The sequence below is a fragment of the Phascolarctos cinereus genome, unplaced genomic scaffold, assembly GCF_003287225.1.
Source record: "Phascolarctos cinereus isolate Bilbo 61053 unplaced genomic scaffold, phaCin_HiC Scaffold_2;HRSCAF=192, whole genome shotgun sequence".
Lineage (NCBI taxonomy): Eukaryota > Metazoa > Chordata > Mammalia > Diprotodontia > Phascolarctidae > Phascolarctos > Phascolarctos cinereus.
In genome coordinates, this window is record NW_027555625.1 from 64,195,584 (window position 1) to 64,217,795 (window position 22,212).

At 42.6% G+C, this 22,212-nt stretch overlaps 1 protein-coding gene across 4 annotated transcripts in view; it reads right to left on the reverse strand.

The window, feature by feature from the left end:
* BEAN1 (brain expressed associated with NEDD4 1) overlaps positions 1 to 22,212 on the reverse strand; it is a 97,252-nt gene that overhangs the window by 69,797 nt on the left and 5,243 nt on the right. For 2 of the 4 annotated variants that reach the window (XM_078149445.1, XM_078149447.1), the window contains exon 1: positions 9,378 to 9,466. Coding sequence is in view for 1 of the 4 variants with exons in the window: in XM_078149444.1 (XP_078005570.1) it covers positions 9,378 to 9,512 (135 nt within the window). In the remaining 3 variants the exon portion in view is untranslated. Of the gene's footprint in view, positions 1 to 9,377; positions 9,513 to 22,212 lie in introns of those variants that run through there. The other 2 variants (XM_078149444.1, XM_078149446.1) reach the window with 2 other exon arrangements.

Consider the following 22,212-nt stretch of genomic DNA (forward strand, 5'->3'; position numbering starts at 1 on the left):
CAAGGCTGGGGGTGGTGGAGAAGGCAGCTGAACAACAGAAACAGTGCAAGATGACAAGTGAGGACCGGATAAGTTAGAGAAAGAGCTAATAACCTGGTTTGGCTGGCACAGAATATAAGAAAATAAAAAATATGCAGTGTTTGGAAGGGCAGAGTGGACAGTTTGTAGAGGGAGGTCCTCAAATGTCAAAGAAATCTTTATTATCTTAGAATCAATAGTGAGCCAAACAGGGTTCTGATCTGGGAGTGCCATGGTGAAGAATCAGCTAAGGGAGAGGAGGGAGACTGGAGGCTGGGAGATTTAATTAAGGTTCTATCACACTGGTTCAGAGAAGAGGCGATAAAGGCCTGACCTTGGCTGGTGGCTAGGTGAGAGGAAGAGAGGAATTCAAGAGAGACAGAATAAACAGGGCTTAGTGGATAGAGTGGGAGCAGGGAGCAGGGAGAGGCAGAGAGCGTGTAGGTTGGGGCCTGAGTGATTGGGATGATGGGCATGTTATCAGTACACTAATGGAAATTTGGAGGCAGGGCAGGTTTTTGGAGGAAGATGGACAGTCTCATTTTAGACATTTGAGTTTGAGGTGCTCACAGAATCTACATTCACTGAGAAGGACTTTTGCCCTTTGGTCTTTGTGTTCCCATCGTGCAGCACCATTTTTACACATAGTAGTAAGAAATGCTTGTTGATAAGAAGTAGACTAGCGGTATGTCTTGGTGGAGCTGTTTAATAGCAGTCATTTAGAGATGTGGGGGTAGAGTTCGGGGACAGAGATTAGCTCTGTATATATAGATTGGGGAGTTATCAGCTTAGAGGTGATAGATGAACCCACGGGGGAGTAGAGAAGACTAGAGTAGAGAAGAGAAATTGGCCAAAAACAGTAATGGGGGGGAGGGGAACCCTCAGAACTGTTGGAAAATGGAACCGTTTGCCTCAGGGGTAGAGAGTTTTCTGTCACTGGAAATATTCTGGCAGAGGATGGAAGATGATTGGAAGTGTTGTTATAGAACAGGAAGCTGGACTAGCTGCCTCTCAGTTCCAAAAGTCTACAATTCCGTTCCTACTTGGGAACAGTAGGATTAATTTGGACTAAAATTCATTTCCTTTTTATTCTCCTACATCCTGGGCTTGCCTTCAGATCCTTCCTTCCCCCAAGAGCTCCCCATGGAGCTGATGGGGCAGAGAGGAAGAATAATTAAGTAGAAAGTCCCAGTGTCTCCACTCCCCCTCCCGGTCCTATTCAGCTCTAATCCTTATACATATTAAATGGAGAAGGTCCCCTTCTCCTTCTCCCTGTGAAAGCAAAAAGCCTGAATAAGCTATAGCTAAGACTTAACAATCAGGGAGAGAGAGAGGGCAAAGGGGCTGATGTGTATGTGGGGGAAATTGTACAGGATGGCAGTTTGCTGTTTAGTCATTTCAGTTGTGTCCAACTCTTTGTGAACCCTATTTGGGATTTTCTTGGCAAGGATACTGGAGTGGTTTGCCATTTCCTTCTCTAGCTCATTTTACAGATGAGGAAATTGAGGCAAATATGATAAAATGACTTGCCCAGGGTCACACAGTTAGGAAGTGTCTGAGGCCGGATTTGAACCCAGGAAGAGGAGTCTTCTTGACTCCACACCCAGCATTCTATCCACTGCACCAGCTAGCTGCCCCATCTGTAAAAGGAGGAATTTGGACAAAATGACCTTTAGGGGTCCCTTCCCACTCTAAATCCACGATACCATGATCTGCTGAGTCACACAGATAGGATGCAATCTTCATTGGTAGAGGGGACTCCCATGCTAAGAGTCTTCATGCTGTAGAAATCACAGATCTTTCATTTACATACATTCAGTGTTTAATACTTTGCTGCACTCCCCAAGGACCAGAGAATGTCAAAGCTGGAAACGGCCTTAACACTTGCAATGGTAGATAGAACAAAGACTCTTAAAAGCTGGAAGGGACCTCAAAACATAATGTTAGAGTTGAAAGTGACCTGGTACACAGTAGGTCATTAATAAAAATTAATTGATTGAATATAGTGTTGCCTTAGATGGGACCTTAGAACATAGAATGTCAGAGCTTAGGGACGATCTAATCAAATCTCTTCTTCACTTAAGCAAACTGAGGCACAAAGAGTTAAGTGAGCCTAGACATGAATCCAATTCTCCTGACTCTGAGACTAACATATGGATGCCTGCTTATTAATTCATTCTGTGAATATGGATATCCCTGAGATCTGATATTTCCTTTTACTCTCTGTTGAGGGTTGTAATTTCCTTCTAGGGGCAAATCAACTTTTCTTTTTTCCTCCTTGGTTTATGCTACTATCATAGTATCTCCCCCGTCCCACCCTTCCACCCTCCTTTCACTGTGTGTGCTGGGGCGATATAATCTTATTTTAAAGATGACCCTGGAAGAGGAGATTGACAGGGTGATATGAAAATGGGGTTGGAGGCTCCTTCTTGGAAATGGTTGGCCATGGTCAATGGTGCCAGAGCCAGTCAGGTCGATTTTGATGGAATGAATGCTGACAGCTTTGTCCTTCTAGCCAGGGCAGGCCCAGGAAATCTTAATGCTAATTTCAAGGTGGAAATAGACTGGCCAGCTGTCTTCCTCCTTCCCTCAATTCTCCTCCAAGCAGTTGAGCTGTTTATTATGGTGGGGACAAGAGTTAAGGCAGGTCTGCTGAGCTGTGAAAATAGCCAGCCAACTGGTAATGTCTTGTCCAAGAGAGTGCTGGCAATTCTGGTCATCCTCTCCCCTGCCTTTGCTTGGCTTCCTTCCAGAAAAGGGCCCCTGCAGCATTTCTGGAAGATTTCCTCCTTCCTTTCATCTCTTTGTCTGTCAAATGGTAAGAGTAATACCTACCCCACAAGTCTCAAGACAACAAAGGCCAAGGGAGAACAAAAGGAGCTTTGTTTTTAAGAAAAAGTTTGTCTTCTTCCCATTTCCAAACTATATTGGGGTAAAAATGTGGAAATTTTTTAAAAATTAAAAAGGCAACCAGTAAATTAAAAAAAAAAAAGAAACAAAAACCTTCTTAGGAATTGAAAGGGACCTCAAAGAAGTAGCTGGGTGGTGTAGTGGATAGAACACTGGACTTGGAGTCAGGTAGACCTGGCTTCCCATCTCAGACACTTAGCTGTGTGACCCTCTAGGGCCCACTTAGCCTTTTTGAGCTCAGTTTTCTCCTCTGTAGAATGGGGCCAATAGTAGCACCTGAGAGAGTTGTTATAAGGGCCAGATGAACACATGCACGTGAATGTATATTCCCCCTGCCCACACACAATGTCACATCTTTAGTGCACTTAAAACTGTACTAAGTGTTGTTTACATATACTCATTCATACACAGAAACACATACATACACGCACACATACATGTATACATACTTGTTCATTCTTTGTTCTTCAAGAGAACCAATGACATCACAAGGCTGATGTCTTGACTTACATGTGAATTGGATTTGAATGAGGCAGAGCTGTGCAAAGTATAAATCCATATATACATGTATTTTTTGTTGTTCAGTTGTTTTCAGTCGTGTCTGACTCTTCGTGACTCCATTTGGGGTTTTCTTGGCAAAGACCCTGGAGTGGTTTGCCATTTCCTTCTCCAGCTCATTTTACAGATGAGCAAACTTAGGCAAACACAGTGAAGTGACTTGCCCAGGGTCACTCAGCTATTGTCTGAGGCTAGATGTGAACTCAGGAAGAGGAGTCTTCCTGATTCTAGGACACACTATTCACTGTGCTACCACATATACCTACATACCAACCGCACAAACATGTGCATACAATATGCAACTTAGTATATATATAGATACATATATGTGTATATATGTATATATACACATATGTGTGTATATAGCACTTTAAAAGCTTTAAAGCACTATGTAAATATGAATTACTATTAATATTCATAAATAAATTTTGAAAACTATTTTAGAGGAGTTCTTTTTAAAAAATTTTCCTCTCAATTACATGTTAAAATAATTTTTTACATTTTAGAAAAAATTAAGAAAATTTTTTTACACTTTCTAAATTCTGTCCCTACTTCCCTCCTTCCCCTCTTCCCTCCCGGATATGGCAAGCAATCCAAATAGGTTATATATGTTCACTCATGCAAAACATTTCCATATTAGTCATTTTTTACAAGAAGACTTAAATAAAAAAAATGAAAGAAAGAAAGTGAAAAAATAGTATGCTTCAGTCTGTATCAGACAATATCAGTTCTTTCTTTGGAGGCAGATAGTATGATTGCTCATGAGCCCTTTGAGATTGTCTTGATCATTGTATTGTAGAGAATAGCTAAGCCATTCCCAGTTCTTCATCATACAATATTATTGTTACTGTGTACAACATTCTCCTGGTTCTATTCATTTCACTTTGCACCAGTTCACATAAGACTTTCCAGGTTTTTCTGAAATCATCCTGCTTGTTGTTTCTTATAGCATAACATTCCATCACAATCATACACCACATTTTGTTTAGCCATTCCCCAATTGATGGGCATCCCCTCAATTTCTAATTCTTAGCCACCACAAAAAGAACTGCTATAAATATTTTTGTACAAATAGGTCTTTTCCCTTTGAGCAGAAGTTCTTAATGGAGAAATTTCAAGGAGTCCATCTACTTGAATGGGGAAAAAAACTACATCTCGATTTTCACTAACCTTTGCTTTCCTTTATTTTATTGTTCAGCTGTTTCAGGCATGTCTGACCCTTCATGACCCCATCTGGGGTCTTCTTGGCAAAGATACTGGAGTGGTTTGCCATTTTCTTCTTCAGCTTATTTTTACAGATGGGTAAAGTGAGGCAAACAGGGTGAAATGACTTGCTCAGGATAGCACAGCTAGTAAGTGTCTGAGACCAGATCTGAACTCAGGAAGACTCATCTTCCTGATTTCAGGCCTGGCACTCTATCCACTGCATCACTTAGCTTCCCATAATTTAAAACCATATGTATTTTATTTTATGCATTTAAAAACAGAATTCTGATCAGGGGTCATAGGTTTTCCTGAACTGCCAACAGCCCCAGGACACCCACAATGTTAAGAATTCTTGCTTTAGAAACAGAGGTCACCAAAACAAATGCATATTTATGTCCCCCCAGTGCACCTTCCTCTTCCCCCTGTGCCAAAGCTTCAAAATTTATGGAAATACTTTGCCTCTGTGTGATTCACAAAATGACCGTGAGACTGAAATAATACAACTGTGATAGTGAAAAACACACCAAGCTCAGAGTCAGGAGAACTGTATTCATGACCTGGCTCACTTAACTCTTTAGGCCTCAGTTTCCTTAACTGCAAAATGAAGAGGACTAGATAGTCTCTAAGCTCTGACAGTCTATGTTCTAAGGTCGCGTCTGAGGTGTGATTGTTGTTTGTCCTTCATTTTGAAGAGGACCAATGACATCACGGGGTGATGTCTTGACTTGTGTGTGAATTGAATTTAAGTGGGGCAGAGTGGCACAAAGTCATCAGCCTCACTCTCTCTTCCAGAGTCACTGACATCCATTGGCAAGACAAAAGTCAAGATGACCGGAGATGGCCTGAGATGTAGGGGATGATCTTGATGTCTCCAACGTCTGACCGCGCTCTAAGTGCTCTATAGTGCCTCCTTCATGTCCTTTGGAACAAACTGTTCTCATCCCCCCCATTCTACTGGGGAACTCTTCACATGCTTGGGGTAGACACCCCCTAACTCTCTGACAGGTTTGAGTCCTGTTGGTTACTCTCAACCTGGTTTATCCCATCTGCTAAGACAATTTACTGGAGTGTGGCCTCTGAGCATGCTACGGCTTCTCAGAGCTACAGGTGAGAGCTGGGTGAAGGTGGACTCCAAAGGTGAATGAACAGCCCTGAAAAGGGCTTGGCAAAGCCTCCCATCAGAAGTGCTAGTCCTCCCTTAACATCCTTTGCACCCCAAGATAACACTATATTCTAAGAGACTATCAATCAATCACTCAATCAATCAATCAATCACTCAATCAATGTGTGTTAACCACCTACTACGTGCCAGGTCGCTTTCGACTCTAACACTACATTTCGAGGCCCCTTCCAATTCTTAAGAGTCTCTATTGTATATTCTCTTTACCATTCTAAGTGTTAAGACCCTTTCCAGCTTCGACATCCTCTGATTCTATGAGAGGGCTTCAAAGTTTCTTGTTGTTGTTGAGTTATTTGAGTTGTGGCTGACTCTTCCTGACCCCATTTGGGGTTTTCTTGGCAAAGATACTGGAGTGGTTTGCCATTTCCTTCTCCAGCCCATTTTACAGATGAAGAACTGAGGCAAATAGGGTTAAGTGACTTGCCCAGGATCGCATAGCTTGTAAGATTTGAACTCAGGAAGATGAGTCTTCCTGATTCCAAGCCCAGTGATCCATCCACTGTGCCACCCAGCTGCCAGCTTCAAAGTATTAAATACTATACATATACCAATGTAAGATCCACAATTTCTGCAGCATGAAGACTCCTAGCATGGGAATTTCCTCCACCAGTCAAGACTGCATCCTATCTGTGTGACTTAGCAGATCATCAGATCATGGTTTTAGAGTGCGAATGGACCCTTAAAGGTCATCTTGCCCAAATCCCTCATTTTGCAGATGATAAAATTGAGGCCAGAAAAGATTTTGACTCCTGACTCCAAGTCCAATACTTTTCCCACATACCACAACCTCAAATCTTAAAGACAAAACAGTTCCTGGTATTTCCTGGGATATCTGGAAGACAAGGGCAATCTGGTGCTGTAGTGGAAAAAGTTCTGAGCTTGGAGTCAGGAAGACATGAATTTGAATCCTACCTTAGACACTTATTAATTGTGTGACCCTGGGCAAACCATATAACCACTCTAGACTCAGTTTCCTCATCTGTAAAATGGGAATCATAGCACCTATTTCACCAGGTTGTTGTGAAGATTAAATGAGATAACATATGTAAAGCACTTTGTAAACCTTCAAAAACTATACAAATGTTACTGCTATCAGGGCTTGAGTCATTGTTTTGGTTGTCTAGACCTAAGAAAGTAATGGAGAAAATGTTAAAAATGCAGATTAAATTTCAAATTAAGGATGCCTCTATTGTACATCTCTATAAAGGAAAAGGAAATAGATTGTCCTGTGACAATCAAAGAGGTCTCTCTCTCTTAGTCATTGCCTGCAAGATTCTTGCCAGAGAACTCCTTAAGAGGTTGATCCTTCACCTGGAAGATGGTCATCTACCTGAGAGCCAATGTGGCTTCAGAAAGGGCCGAGGAACAGCCAATATGGTGTTTGCTGCCTGACAACTCCAGAAGAAATCCCTCTGCCCCTAGCTGAAGGTGGAGTGGCAGGGCTCATGCTCTGCTAAACCTTCTCTGGATCTCCAGTCCATCTCTAGCCAAGGCTGCCCTGAATGGGGCATGAAACCACACGGGTGACCCCCCTGTTCTACTTGTCCATATTGTACAATTCCGAGTTTCAGTATTGATTATTTTTGATCCACACAGAACCCAGTGAGGTAGGTAGTGTAGGTACCACTGTCTCTAGTTTATAGACTAGTCAGTTACCTAGTTGGTCAACAAACTTACTCACAAAGCACTTATTTATGGGGATACAAAGAAAGGCTCTCTGTCCTCAAGGAGTGTACATTCTAACGGGCAGGCAACAAGTAAATAATGATGTATATATGGTATACACACACACACACACACACACACACACAAAGATGTGTTTATATATGTATTTATGACATATATGTTTTTTTTTGTTTTTGTTTCTTTGGGTGAGGTAATCAGAGTTAAGTGACTTGCCCAGGGTCACACAGCTAGTGTTATGTGTCTGAGGCCAGATTTATGACATATATGTGTGTTTATATATACATACACAGAGACAAAGAATGAGAGTGAGTAGATAAAAGTAATTTGAGAAAAGAATAACAATGTCTTGCATTTATGTAATTTATATAATACTTTAGTTTGCAAAATACTTTACAAATATCTTCTTGTTTTATCTTCACAATAACTCTGAGAGGTTAAGTGCTATTATTATCACTATTTTACAGATGAAGAAACCAAGACAGACAGAGGTTAAATGACTTGTGCAGGGTCACAGAGTTACTAAGTGTCTGAGGCCAGATCTGAACTTAGGTCTCTCCTTCTCCAGAACCAGCACTATATATACCATACCATCAAGTGGTCTCTACTAGGCACTATTACCTTGGTGGGGGCACCCAAAAAAGCCTCCTACAGAGGTGAGATTTGAGCTGAGCTGGGAAAACTAAAAGGCTGAGGTGAGGGAAGCAGAGTATTTTAGGTGGGGGGGGGACTTTGAAGTTCAAAGCCAAGGAGAAGGGAGATAGTAATAACAACAACAACAACAACAACAACAATAATACTAGTGGTAGGAGTAATAAAAAGCTAGTAGTAGCTAGCATTTATAAAGTACCTATTATATACCAGGCACGGTGCTAAGTGCTTTGCAAATATTATCTCATTTGCTGTGTTCAAGTAGGTCATTGTGGTTGGATCCTAGACTGTGTGAAGGGTAATAAAGTATGAGGAACGTAGAAAGGGGCCCAGGGATGAAGACTTTAAATAGAAAACTTTATATTTTATCCCGGAGGTAACAGAGGGCTATTGAAGTTCATTGAGCAGGAGGCGGACATGGTCAGATGCATGCTTTAGAAAAATCACATTGGCAGATGACTGGCATGTGTTTTGGGTGGGAGAGATTTGAGGTAGGATGACCAGTGAGAAGGCCATTGAAGTTATCCAGGTGACCTAGGATGAAGGCCTGAACTAAAGTTGTTTCTGTATGAGTATTGTGAAGGGGACATAGAAGTGATATTGTGAAGGTATGAATGACGGGCCTTGGGGCTGAGTGCAAAGGAGGAGCTGAAGGTGGACAGTGAGGTTGGGAGCCTGGGTGCCTGGAAGGATGGTGATGCCCTTGACAGTAATTGGGGAGTTTGGAAGGGGGTAGTGTCTGGGAAGAAGGATAACGAATCCTGTTTTGACCATGTTGAATTTCGGTGCCTATGGGTTATCCAATTCAAGAAGTCCAAAGGGCTGTTAAAGAGGATGAATTGGAGACTCAAGTTAAAATGACCTGTCCATGGTCCTACTACTTATTAAGTAGCAGAGCTGGGGCCGTTTGGTTCCATATCTGGTGTTCTTTCCACTGTACTACAAAAGTTTCCCCTTTTTCCCCCTCTCCTCCCTGCCCTCCCTGGGCACCCGCTATTTGATTTATTTCTTTGGCAAAACCCATGATGTCTTTAATGAAAACACCACCCCTCTTCCCAAAGCATCCAACCCAGGGCCTGGCTGGAGAGTGAGGCGCCCACACAAGGCAGCCCCGAGCTCAGGCAGCGGTACCCTTGGGGGTGGGAGGGATGGGGTGAGGAAGAGGACTTACTGGAGCAGCTGATTTTGATGGACATGTAGTCTCGACTACAGTCCTTCTTGTAGTGACAGCGCAGCCAGTTCAGCAGGCACAGCCCGTTGTCACACTGCAGCTCCTCCTTCTTACACGGAAGGATGCTCTGCTCATCTGAAGGACACAAAGACAGAAACAATGGCTTTTAATCCCTCTTGCTTAGCTGGAACAGGCCTTAAAAATACAGAACATCAGAATGATGGTCATAGAACATTAGAGCTGGCTGGCTGGGATGTGAGGGATGATCTAGTGCCAATTCCTGACTTTATGGATGAAGAAACTGAGGCTCAGAGTGGTAAAATCACTCATCCAAGGTGACACAGCTATTTAGTCACATATCAGGCTTAGAATCTGGGGACGCTCCAGCTCCCAATCTGGCTAGTTGCTCTGCATGACACTAGCTCCTTCTGAACCCTGTATTCCTCATTCGGCAAAGCCCCGGGCCATGACTCTCCCAGATTGATTTCCAAGAGATTTGTGACTCGAACATATCCCCCCATATCCCCTCTCCCTGCCTCTGTGTTAGCCACCCTCCATTCCTAGAATGCTCTGCTTCTTCACCTCAGCCTTTTAGCTTTCCTGGCTTCCTTCAAGACAACTCAGATTCCACCTTCACAGGAGATACTACCTGATCCTCCCCAGTATCTTCCCCTTCGCTTTGGAAAGGTGACTTTTGTCTGGGCATAGGAATAAGCCAGCTATCAATTTCTGTTGAGCAAGGACTGGACTCCAACAATATGTACCTAGGGGCCAAATCTATCTGGGTGTCCAAGAGAATATGACCTGGTTACTGTGTAGACTCTAAATCCAGTCATGACTGATCCCATGATAAGCATCCCCCCTGCTCCCGCTCCCCCCCCCACTTAAACATGAGCTCTTTAAGCCATAGCTAACTTTCATTTGGACAACTAACATGAAGTACATTTTAGGATTTTTTTTGGTGGGATCTATGGTTTCATTAAATGTAGAAAACTCCTCATCTTTATCTGCTGATACAAAATGGCACATGCTCTGAAACTGCGGTCATAGAGAGTTGTCTAGGGCACTAAAAAAAGGTCAAGTGACTTGTTCAAGATCACATGACTGGTATATGTCACAGTGGGACTTGAGGCCAGGGTGTCCGGGCTCAGTGGCCAGTTCTCTGTCTACTCTGCCATGCTGCCTGTCATGGATCTTAGGAAATAATCATTTATCAGGCATTTACCATGCACGGGGAACCACATGAAGACATATGAAATAATCCCTTGCTTTGAGAAATTTATAGTACAGTTGGGAAGATAGATATATACAAATAATTAGGATGCAAATTGCAGGATGATGAGTCCATAAGAGAGGTACCAACAGTATCAAGATGTCCCCAGGGATCAGCCACCAAGCCGATCACTAGACAACAGCCTTCAGACCCAAAGATTTGGAATCATACGAGGACTGTTTAACTTGAAAAGACTACAAACCAAGATGACAATGGAAGGAGAGTTGGTACATGAATTTTTGCTCTCAGAAATACTCTCAAGGTCTCTCTGAAGAACCTTGGAACCGATTGTGTGTCATGGGAGATGCTAGCAAAGGACTGCCCAGCATGGTGTGCCTGCAGCAAAGAAGGTACTGGGTGGTCTATGAGCGAAGTGGAATTTCAGTAGCTCAAAAGAAATGTGAGATGTGCAATTCCTAAGACATCTCCACTCCAAATGGACCATTTGTGCCCAGCCTATGGTTGAGCCTTCCGAGCTTGTATTGGTCCCATTAGCCACAGTCGACACACTGTTTCTTGACTCCAACATAGTGTTATCTTTTTGGTCCTCTGAGAATGGAAGGACAATAACCAACCAGCCAAAAGAACTCTGGGAAATTCAGCCAGGAGATGGCAGGCAATATGACCCCTGTTTTTGAATATCTGGGAAGTGGGGAGGGGGATTGTGTCCTTTTTCTGTTTGATTCCAAAGGGCAGAACTAAGTCAGTCAACCGTTCAATAAGCATTTATTAAATGCCTACTATGTGCCAGGCAATATGCAATGGATAGAAGTTACTGAGGGGCCAGCTGGCTCAGTTTAAGGTAGACCTGTCTACCAAACAATGGAATGGGCTGCTTGGTACTGAGTTCCCATCAGTCGAGGTGCTCAACCACAGGCTGGATCATCATTTCTAGGGGATGTTGTGGATAGCATTCTTTCTTCAGGTAGAATTTGGACTAGCTAATCTTTGAGTTTCTTTTAAGCACTGAGATTTTATGATTCTATGATTTCCTGGAGAATTAAAAAAAAAAACAACCTCTCCTTCTGGTGCGAAGAGGTTAGGGCTGGGGTGAGGAGCTGTCAGCCTTGAGGCCGCACGTGGCCTTCTAGATCCTCAAGTGTGGCCCTTGGTGTTTGGATTCAGTCAAAAGGCCTCACTTGAGGACTTAGGGGGCCACGTACGGCCTCGAGGGGGCAGGTTTCCCACCCCTAGAGCATAAAAGCAGAGAACAGAATATCAAAACATTTTAACAATCTGCCCACAGTCTGCAGACCTAGGGTTAAAAGATCAAAATCGATTCTTCCTGGTACATCCTGAAGCAGTGTGTGAATATGTAAAATAGAATGCAATTTGACGATTATTTATTTGGGAGTGTGGTCACTTGTACAACGCCACCAAGTGAACTGCAGCTGATGAAAATCTTGATTTAATCTGTGTGCTAAGGACTTAATTAACAATCAGTCATGCTCACTGGAGGTAAAAGCTATCTTGCCAATGGAAAACAGACCTCCCTGCTTCAGGGCACACCAATCTCTTTCAGCTGCTAGGAGTGGTGAGTCAGTGCAAACAATGCCAGCCGCTGGGATTGACCTAGTAGTTCTCTATTCATTCATTCATTCATTCATTCATTCATTCATTCTTGTAGTGGGGGGGGTTAGAAAAAAAAAGATGCTTGAGTCCTTGAAACACCTCAATTGCCCTTGAGATTGTCACCCATTACAATAAGGGATATTCTTAATGAAGATCCAGAGTCTTCAAGATAAGATTAAATTACGTTCACAATATCTTTTGTTCACAAAGTTACATAATGTCAGAGCTCAAAGGGGCCTTTAGACATGGAAGGTTATGGAGGATGTTAGGAACCATACTGAGAGGACTGCATGAATAATCAGGGGCCCTGGTTTCAGTTTTGCCTCACAGTCTGCTGTACCTTTCAGTAGACCAGAAACCTGCTGATGGAAAATAGCTGCTCAGAGTTTGCTCAAGTCACATGTATCTGTCACTGACTCCATTCACTGAGCCGACAGTGAATGAGTCCATGGTCTCTGAGCTCAGCTTTCTTCATTTTGCGGCTGAAGTACAGGAGGAGAGTACTTCCATCCCGCTCTCTGACTCATCTCTAATTGGATTTCCTAACAAGGGGAATTCAGCGTGCAGTACTTTGAGCTATTAAGTGCTTCTGTTATATACACGAAAAGTCTGCTTCATTTCCCTCTCATTTCCTTGTTCATCAGCCTTCCACTCAAGGGGACTCTTAGAAATGCAGACCTGAAAAGGTACCACGCTAATTAAACCATCAAAGGCACCCCCTCCCTTCTTAACTGAAATGAACTGGGGAGAGGGAAGGGGAAGAAGTGACTCAGGGGAATTTCATGGCTGAGCAGGCTCACACTGGACCTAGGGGACGATCCATGATTATTCTAGAGATTTATCCTGATCAGGATATATAGACTTCCATTATAGGTAGAAAAAAGTGTTGTTGTTATTTAGTTGTGTCCAACTCTATGTACGCCTAGATTTCTTTGTCCATGGGGTTTTCTTGGCAGACATTGGAATGGTTTGCCATTTCCTTCTCCATTGTGTCCCTATTTTGCGGATGAGGAACTGAGGCAAATAGAGATTAAACGACTTGACCAGGGTCACACGGCTAGTCAGTGTCTAAAGCCAGATTTGAACTCAGATCTTCCTGACTCCAGGCCCAGTAGCTGGACATTTATATTCAGTAGATTTTAAAATGAGCTGGCTAGTTCCCTTTCCTGAAAATATCTCTTCAACCCAGGTGTCACTGTGTCTGCCTCACTTAAATCCAATTCATTCGCTCATCAGAACATCACCCTCATGATGTCCCTGGTGCTCTTTGAAAATGAAGTATGAACAACAACATAGTTACCATGTCTAAAATTCCAGCACTAGGAATGTATTTATTGGACCGTGGAAGCGGAAATCAGAGCAATGGGGAGACGTTAGAGGGAGGAAGATTCCTTCAAAATTAGAGGGGTCCAACCATGAAATCATCTGCCTTGGAAGGGCGTGAGATTTCTGTTACTACACACTTGTGTGGAGAGGTGGGGCACTCAGTGCAGGTACTACAGAGGGGATACATGCTTCGGCTAGGTCACAGGTTGGATGCCTCCTGATGTCCCTTTGGACCCTGGGATTCTGAGATTCCTTGGGCTCTTTTTTAAAATACACATACTTCTCGGAAGGGCAACAACTTAAGCCATTGGAACCTTGGTGTTAACGAACGTACCATAAATGCTAGAGCTGGAAGGGACCTCATATGAGATGACATGGGTGAAGTGCTTTGTAGACCTTAGTGTTGGTCAAACATTGTTGACTTTGTGTGACCCGGTGGACCACACTGCCCATGTGGTCTTCTTGGCAAAGATACTAGAGTGGCTTGCCCTTTCCTTCTCCAGTGGATTAAGGCAAATAGAGGTTAAGTGACTTGCCCAGGGTCACACAGCTAGAAAGTGTCTGAGGTCAGATTAGAGTTCAGGTCTTCCTGACTCCAGGAACATTGCTCCACCCACTGAGGCACATAGCTGCCTACTAGACCTTCCCCACTAGGTAGTTGCTGTTTGTCCTTTGTTCTTGAAGAGGACCAACCCACTAGGCACTCTCATTCCCTACTTGCATTCTTTAAGAGAGCTGGGCTTCTTACCAGTTTAGAATTGGAGGATAGATTGAGATCATTTTGGCTCTAAGACTTCTGATCATTTGTGTGACCCAATACAACTGTATGATGGTGGGTTTCAGGGGCAGATGGTATATAAATACTAGCTATTATTATTATTATTATTTTAATTTATGTGAGAACTAGAACCCAATCTTTCTGGCCTGAAGAAATCTCTGTCCAGTGGAAGTCCCTGCTTGTCTTAGACCCTTGGGTCTTGGTAAAGACACCCTGAATGTGACTTGGCCTGCCTTTTTGGTTTATACTTTCCTCCTCCTGATTCAGCTTCTACTCCTCCATTTCCCCATGGACTTAGCCTTCCTGCATTTGAGATATATGTTTAGCACTCAGCATTGGTTGGCCCCACCCTGAGTGAGATAGCCTATCTTTGTTCTGTCTCTGAAGAAATCCAATGGCCTCTTCCTGCAAAAATTTGAATCCTATACCCTGCACATATGCTTACCTCCCTGCTCCAGGGGCCAGTCCTCATAGGTGTTAGATCCTGGTTTTCACATCACCTGTACCTGGGCAGCTAGGTGGAGCAGTGGGTAGAGCACTGGCTCTGGAGTCAGGAGGACCTGAGTTCAAGTCCAGCCTTAGACACATACTAGCTATGTGAACTTGAGCAAGTCACTTAACCCTGTCTGCCTCAGTTTCCTCATCTATAAAATAGGAATCATAAGAGCACCTACTTGCCAGGGTCATGGGAGGATCAGATGAGATACACTACATAAAGTGCTTTGCAAACCTTAAATCACTATATATTGACTAGCTATTATCATCATTTCCTCCCTTGCAGTTGGGGCATTCCTAGCTACTTCACAACTCCTAAGAAATCCAAATCCAGCCTTCATTCTGGAAAATGAAGCTTCTTGGCAAGAGGAGAATTTGTAATAGTGGAACATGTGGCCATATTAAACAAATGGCACTCTGAGGGTAAATGGATTACCATCCAAGAAGCCACTATAATTTGGTCTCACTTCACATGTGGACGATAAACTTTTCTTTATCATCTCCAAGGGAGGATGAAGACTCATTAGATTTAAGAAAAAAAAAAGAGAGAAAAAGATCTGTAAAATGCAACTGGGCCCTTTGGGAAAAGGACTGGTATCTCAGTCACCACCTCCTTCCATGAAACTTTCCTTTCTACTTACAGGGCACTTAACCACTGATGTACAAATAAAGGTGATGGAAATTTCTAGGGCTCACACCCCACCCAATGGGCCTTGGAATACTAAAGGGAGAGTGGCATGGGGGCAAGAATGATGGATTTAGAGAGCACCTGGGTTCATTTCTTAGTCCTGCCCCTCATTACCTGTGTGCCCAAGGGCCTAAGCCCAGTTTTCACATCCATGAAGTGAGAGGACTGGACCAGACTGCTTTACATCTCTCCTACCTGTGACTGAGAATAGGAAGAAGCTTTAAAGACTATAGATGGATACTGACAAACCGACAGATAGGACCTGCCCCAGGCCAGAACAAAAATAGTTATAGCTTCCAGTTACATAGTACCCTACAGCTATGAAGCATGTTATATACATTAAATACGTATATGTATTATATACATTATCTCATTTGATATTCACAATATAGTCGGTCATAATAACAGCATTTATAGAGTTCTTTAAGATTTGCAAAGCACTTCACAAATATTATTTTATCCTTACAACAGCCTTGGGAAGTAGGTGCTACTATTATCTCCATTTTACAGATGAGGAAACTGAGGTCCAAAGGGAATATATGGCTTGCCTAAGATGATATAGAATAAGTAGTAGAGATGTACTAGGATCCAGGTCCTCTGATTCAAAGTCTTATGAGAGATACCATAAAAAAAAGCAATGAAGAAATTTTAAAAAAAATCCTTTTCTGAGTTAAAAACCAGTGAGTTAAAAAATAATTGAGTAAATAAAAGTCTCACTCTTTTTAACTTAATGAAAGATTTCTTGAATTAATGTCATTGTTTTCTGCGACACCATCTGTCGACTCAATAAAGTTGTTTTTAAAATTAGCTTAATCGTCTATGAAGTTGCTGTGTTTGCACTCAATACAAAACTTTTAAAAAATGATCTTCGTTGTTTTAAAAATCTTGACTCCCCATACTTGGTGACAGGGCCCTGAAAGCGTGCCCTTCCTTGGTGTCTCTCATATGTGCCACTGGTGAGGCAAAGATGCATATTACACTATCCCTGGCCTCCAAGAAATTGGAATCTTGGGTGTGAAGGAGGATGGTGAGTGGAAAGGACAGTATCCATACTACTGACGGCTGCCTAAAGGAAGATGGTGTTCAACGGCAAAGAACCTTGGGTCAAACATGGTAGACAATGTTGGTCCTAGGTTGTGTAAGTTAAAAGCTCTTTGGGTGGTTCTCAATAATTATTAAGAATAAAGGAGCCCTGAGGCCAGAAAATTTGAGAACTGCTAATCTAACCCTCCTCATTTTAAAGATGAGGAAACTGAGGCCCCAGAAGGGTAAGTGAGTTACCTAAGGTCACACAGGTGAGGTGGCAGAGCTAAGATTCGAACCCAGCTCCTCTGGCCTGACATTCAATGCTCTTCCCACTGTGCCATGCTGCCTCCCAGAACAGGGCAGGATGGAAAAGAATGAGAAGTCCAGTCTGCTTGGAACATAGAACGTAGGAAGGGGAATGATGTGAAATAAGGCTGGAAAGGTAAGTTGGAATAAGACTGGCAAGGTTCTTCAATGCCACACAAAGAATGTCTGTTCCTTCTTTCTGCCTCATCAAGGGCACTAAACATCAGTGAGGGAAGTGCCCTAGGTGACTATGCCTCTGGGGGCATCAGATTAAATATTTTCATGTGGCAGATGACAATTCAAGTTTCTCCCATTATCCCTAATGACTTTTGTTTCCAAACACTGTGTCAAACAGTAGACATAAAACCCTTAATTAGTTCTCAATTAATTAACTCCTTTGGGAAAAAGAGGAATGAGGAATGAAGATTATATAAGATCGAGTGACATGCAACATTCAGCAGGAATGGGAAGGGAAAAGACATACACGTATACATATGCACCAGTGCACCCCCCAAAAAAAATCAGGGTTAGAAAGGACTTTTGTGGGCCTCTAGTCTAACCCATACTTGAGCAGGAATCCTCCTTACAAGCCTCCATTTGAAGGTCTCCATTACTGATGGGTCAATAAACATTCATTAAGCACCTGCTATGTGCCAGGCATTGGGTTGAGTGCTGGGGATGAAAGTAAGACAAAAGGGGCAGCTAGATGGCTCAGTGGATAGAGTACTGGCCCTGAAGTCAGGAGGACCTGAGTTCAAATCCGGCCTCAGACCAAACATTTAACACTTGCTAGCTGTGCAATCCTGGGCAAGTCACTTAACCCCAATTGCCAAAGAAAGAAAGACAAAAGACAGACCCTATTCTCAAGTCTAATGGGGGAGAACATGAGAAGAAGTAGGTACAAACAAACTCTTTAAAGGATAGATTGGAAATAACCAACAGAAAGAAAGCACTGGTTTTAACAGGGATTTGGGAAAAGCTTCCCGTAGATGGTGGGATGTTGGCTGAGACTCGAAGAAAGCCAGGAAAGTCAGGAATTAGGGATGAGAGGAAGACCATTCTAGGTGTGAGGGACTGCCAGTGAAAATGGCCAGAGACAGGAGATGGGGTATCTTGTTTAAGGAACAACCAGAAGGCCATTGTCACTGGATCAAAGAGTACGTGGAGGTGTAGGAGGTGTAAGAGAGGCAGCTAAATGGTACAGTGGATAGAGGACCAGGCCTCGAGGTAGGAGATGTGGCCTCAGAAACTTTCACTAGCTGTGTGACCCTGGGCAAGTCACTTCACCCTGTTTGCCTCAGTTTCCTCATCTGTAAAATGAGCTGGAGGAGGAAACGGCAAACCCCTCCAGTATCTCTGCCAAGAAAACCCCAAACGGGGTCATGAAGAGTCAGACACGACTGAACAACAGAGCCAGTCCATTCCATTATAAGACGGGTGTAATTACTGGGAAGTTTTTCTATACCCCAAACCTAAATCTGCTTTTCTACAGCTTCCATCCTTTGCTTATTAGTTCTCCCCACTAGGGCCAGGTCTCTGCTAACCCTCTTCTCCAAGCTTAATTTGTTCCTTGTTCCATGAATAAATCTCCATACTGTCAGCCTCCACTTTTCTCCCCATTCGGGCTCCTTCACCCTCCAAAGGACTCTCTCAGGTTCATCAACATCCTTCCTAAAATGTGTGCTCAGAATGGAACATAACACTGCAAATGTGGTCTGACCTGGGGGGCAGGATAAGATGGAGCTGATATCTCTCTCTGTCTCTGGAAACTTGGCCTCTCTTCACGGGGCCCTGAATCTGTGACAGAAATCTGGAGTTAGCCTTCTGGCATTTCCTGATTGAATCCAACCCTAGCTATCAAGAATATTCAATATTAGAATTATTATTGGCTTAATCAAAACTAAAGAGCTGACATTAGTAGGATGAAGGATTTGGAGTCAGGAAGACCTAAGTTCATATCCAGACTCAGGTACTTACTAGTTGGGTGACCTTGGGCAAGTCACTTAAACTCTCCCTGCTTTAGTTTTCTCATTTGTAAAATAGGTTTAATAATAGCATCTATCTCCAGGGTTGTTGTGAGGATAAAATGATACAATTTTTGCAAAATGTACTATAAACCTTAAAGTCTATATATGTATGTATATATAGTTTATATATCTATATATAGATATATAAATGCAATTACTACTACTACTACTACTACAACTACCACTACCACCATCATCACCACCACCACCACCACCACTGCTACCACTGCTACTATTACTACTGCTGCTGTTGCTATTACTACTACTACCACCACTACTGCCTCTATGGCTACTACTACTACTACTACTACTTCTACCATCACCACCACCACCACCACTACTACTACTACCACCACTACTTCTAAATTTTCAAGATGTCTAGCTCCTATTACCTTATTTGATCTTTTCAAAAACCTAGTGAGGTAGGAATTATCATCTGCATTCTACAGATGAGGTGGAGGGAAATTAAATGATTTGACTGAAGTCACAGAGCTAATAAGTAAGGAGATATAGGATTTGAACCCTGGTCTTATGACTCCAAACACAATGCTCTTTCCATTCCACCACAGTGCCTAGAATTATGGAATCACTTGGGAATGTTTAGCCTGGAAAAGAGAAGCTTTGTTGATGGTGATAAGCAATATGTTCTTATATTTAAATGTTGAAAGGCTATCATACTGGACTTGGATTTGTTCTCTTTCCACTCAAAACTAAGTTCCTTGAGGGCAGGGGCTGACTTCATGTTTGTCTTTGCATTCCCAATGCCTATCCCTTCCCCCCCAATAAGTTCTAGCTGATTTGAATTGCTCTGCTCCAAGGGGCAAAGGGTGGAGCTTTGGGTGAAGCCACTCAGAAGCAGATTTGTCTTGATATAAGTGTATGGGCCAATGACAACCCGGTCCTTAGAACATGCTTAGATCTGCCCTTCCTAGTCAGTAGGCATTCTTGCCTTGTTTCATTCCTACACGTAAAACTTTGAGGAGCCAGCTTCTGGCCATGAGTAATTGAAGGGTTGGTAGAATATGATGGCAAAAAGTCTTCTAATTGGCAGGAGCTGAAAGAAATAATGACTCAGGAGGGCTGAACTGGAACAGAGTTCAAATACAAAAGGGGCTACTGATCTTTTGATTTTTTTTCCTTCCTGGTATAGTGATGTAGGACTGCTATGAGGTGCCAGGTGAAGGGGAGGGTAGCTGCCCTATCTCCTACTTGGCTGCTCCATGTCTGTGGGCATTGTTTCTTTGGTACTTATTTTTTCCCCTTAATCTTAGGCAAATAAATATCCTGAGATGGAATTGTACTGGCAGGAACCATGCAAGTTTGGAACATCCTTAGGTTCCACCAGAGTTATTAGAAGCCAGGTTTACCGAAATAGTGGTAGCCAGTGATAGAGAAAGTGCCTAAAGAGTCCCCAGAGGATTGTGGTACCCTGGATTATCATGACCCTTAGTGGCAGAAAGAAGCATTGGCTAGAAACTGTGATCCTCAGAACCCAATAGTAAGCTCCACATAAGGAAAACTCCTTGAGGATAACACAAAAGGAGAAAGGGACTTCTGAGGTCAGGAGGTACCCTTTTACCGGATGTATTCTCTCTTTGTGTGGTCCATGGCCACTGTACTTTATTGTGAGCCTACTCTCAATGGGGTAATATCCATAAAGCACTTTGCACAGTACTTGGTACACAGTAGGCATTTAATAAATACTTGTTCCCTTCTCCTCCCCCATCTCCTCAAATACCTTGTATGTGCAAAGGCTGAGTGCAGCCCTGTTTGGGAAGATTGTTTTATAACAAACATTTTTTGATATTCCTTCTCCGTAAACCCCTTTTATAAAGGCTAATAGAGTTCAACTGGCTGATTGATAATGGGGAACATACTGGTGAGGGCTCAGGAACAACAGTACCAGAAATGTCAGTCTCTCAGGGTTAACCCTAGAATTGCATGGAGTAGTAGTCAACATCCTCTGGGGTCCCTGCCTGATCATATAAGTGACAGTTGGGGAAGTGTCCCAGAAGGGAAGACACATAAGGAAACTGACAATTAAGGCTGTCTAAAAATGGAAGGAGCTACCTTGGGAGGTAATGAGTTCCTCATCATTGGAAGTTTTCAAGTAGAGGATGGTTAATCTGCTGCAGAGGTGATTTCTGTTCAGGTACTTGTGGATTAGATTTTCTCTGGCATCCCTTTCAATTCTGTGATTGAGTGAACTAGCACAATCCTTGTAAGTGTTCATTTTTGTATTGAAAAAAAGGTGAACTGGTTTTGTCTTACTGCAAAAAAATTTTTTTATTTTTTTAGCCAACACTTACAAAAATTAATATAGCCTTCATACACTTAGATTTTTTTTTTAATCATGCAGGCTACTATTGTAAAAGTTGGATGCTCCCAGGAGTGTACTAGTATATTTTTAATAAGCAGATGTCTGAAACAAAAGGAGGATGTCCACTCCAACTTTTCAGTTTAATCTGTGTTAACATTTTCTCCATCACTTTCTTAAGTCTAGATAATCAAGAAAACAACAAATCAAGCCCTGATTTTTAGACATTTGCCAATTTCTTAGGTATAAATACTAGTATTAAAAATTTAACAATTGACTCTATACAGGTCATAAGCTGGCTGCAGCATACCCCTGAATTCTACAAGATCCCTAAGGCCCCTTCATCTCTAATATTTACTGCTTTAAGGTTCCCCCCACCCCTCTAATCTTCCATGATTACATGTGGGATTTCATTGAATTTAACTTACTAAAAGTAAATGTGGCCATTCCAGTCTCTTAGCACAATGTGGGATGAAAAGGACACTACTAGCTAAATTAGTAAACCTGGGTTCGAGTTCCAACTTGGTTGTTAGCTTACAGTGTGCAAATCACAAGCCACCATCCCTTTTCAGACTGTAATCCCTCCCCCTACTTTTTCAAAACAGGGGTATAAATTAGATGCTCTTTAAGGTCTCTCTAGTGTTAACAGTCTCTGGTTTCCATAGATGTTCACTATTTCATTTAGCTCCTCATGCTCATCTCTCTTTTTTTTTTTTGCTCCAAGAATCAGAGGCAAATTCCAAAGGAGTGAATGGAATTTGGCTCTCTTCAATTTCCTAGCTTGCCCTCCCTGCAGCCAGTTCACTCCTAAGGCTTTCCTGCTGATTGCCAGAACCACTGGAATTTCCCAACAGCCTTCAACATCATCTTTCCTTCCTGGGGCTCCAACTAAGCAAAAACTTCCAGCCAAGTGCTGAGAGGCTATCATTGCCCAAGATGGAAATGTAGCATGGTTCAGTGGAAAGAACTCTAGATTTAGAGCCAGAAGGTCTTGGTTCAAATCCTTGTTACTTATTTACTCCAAGGA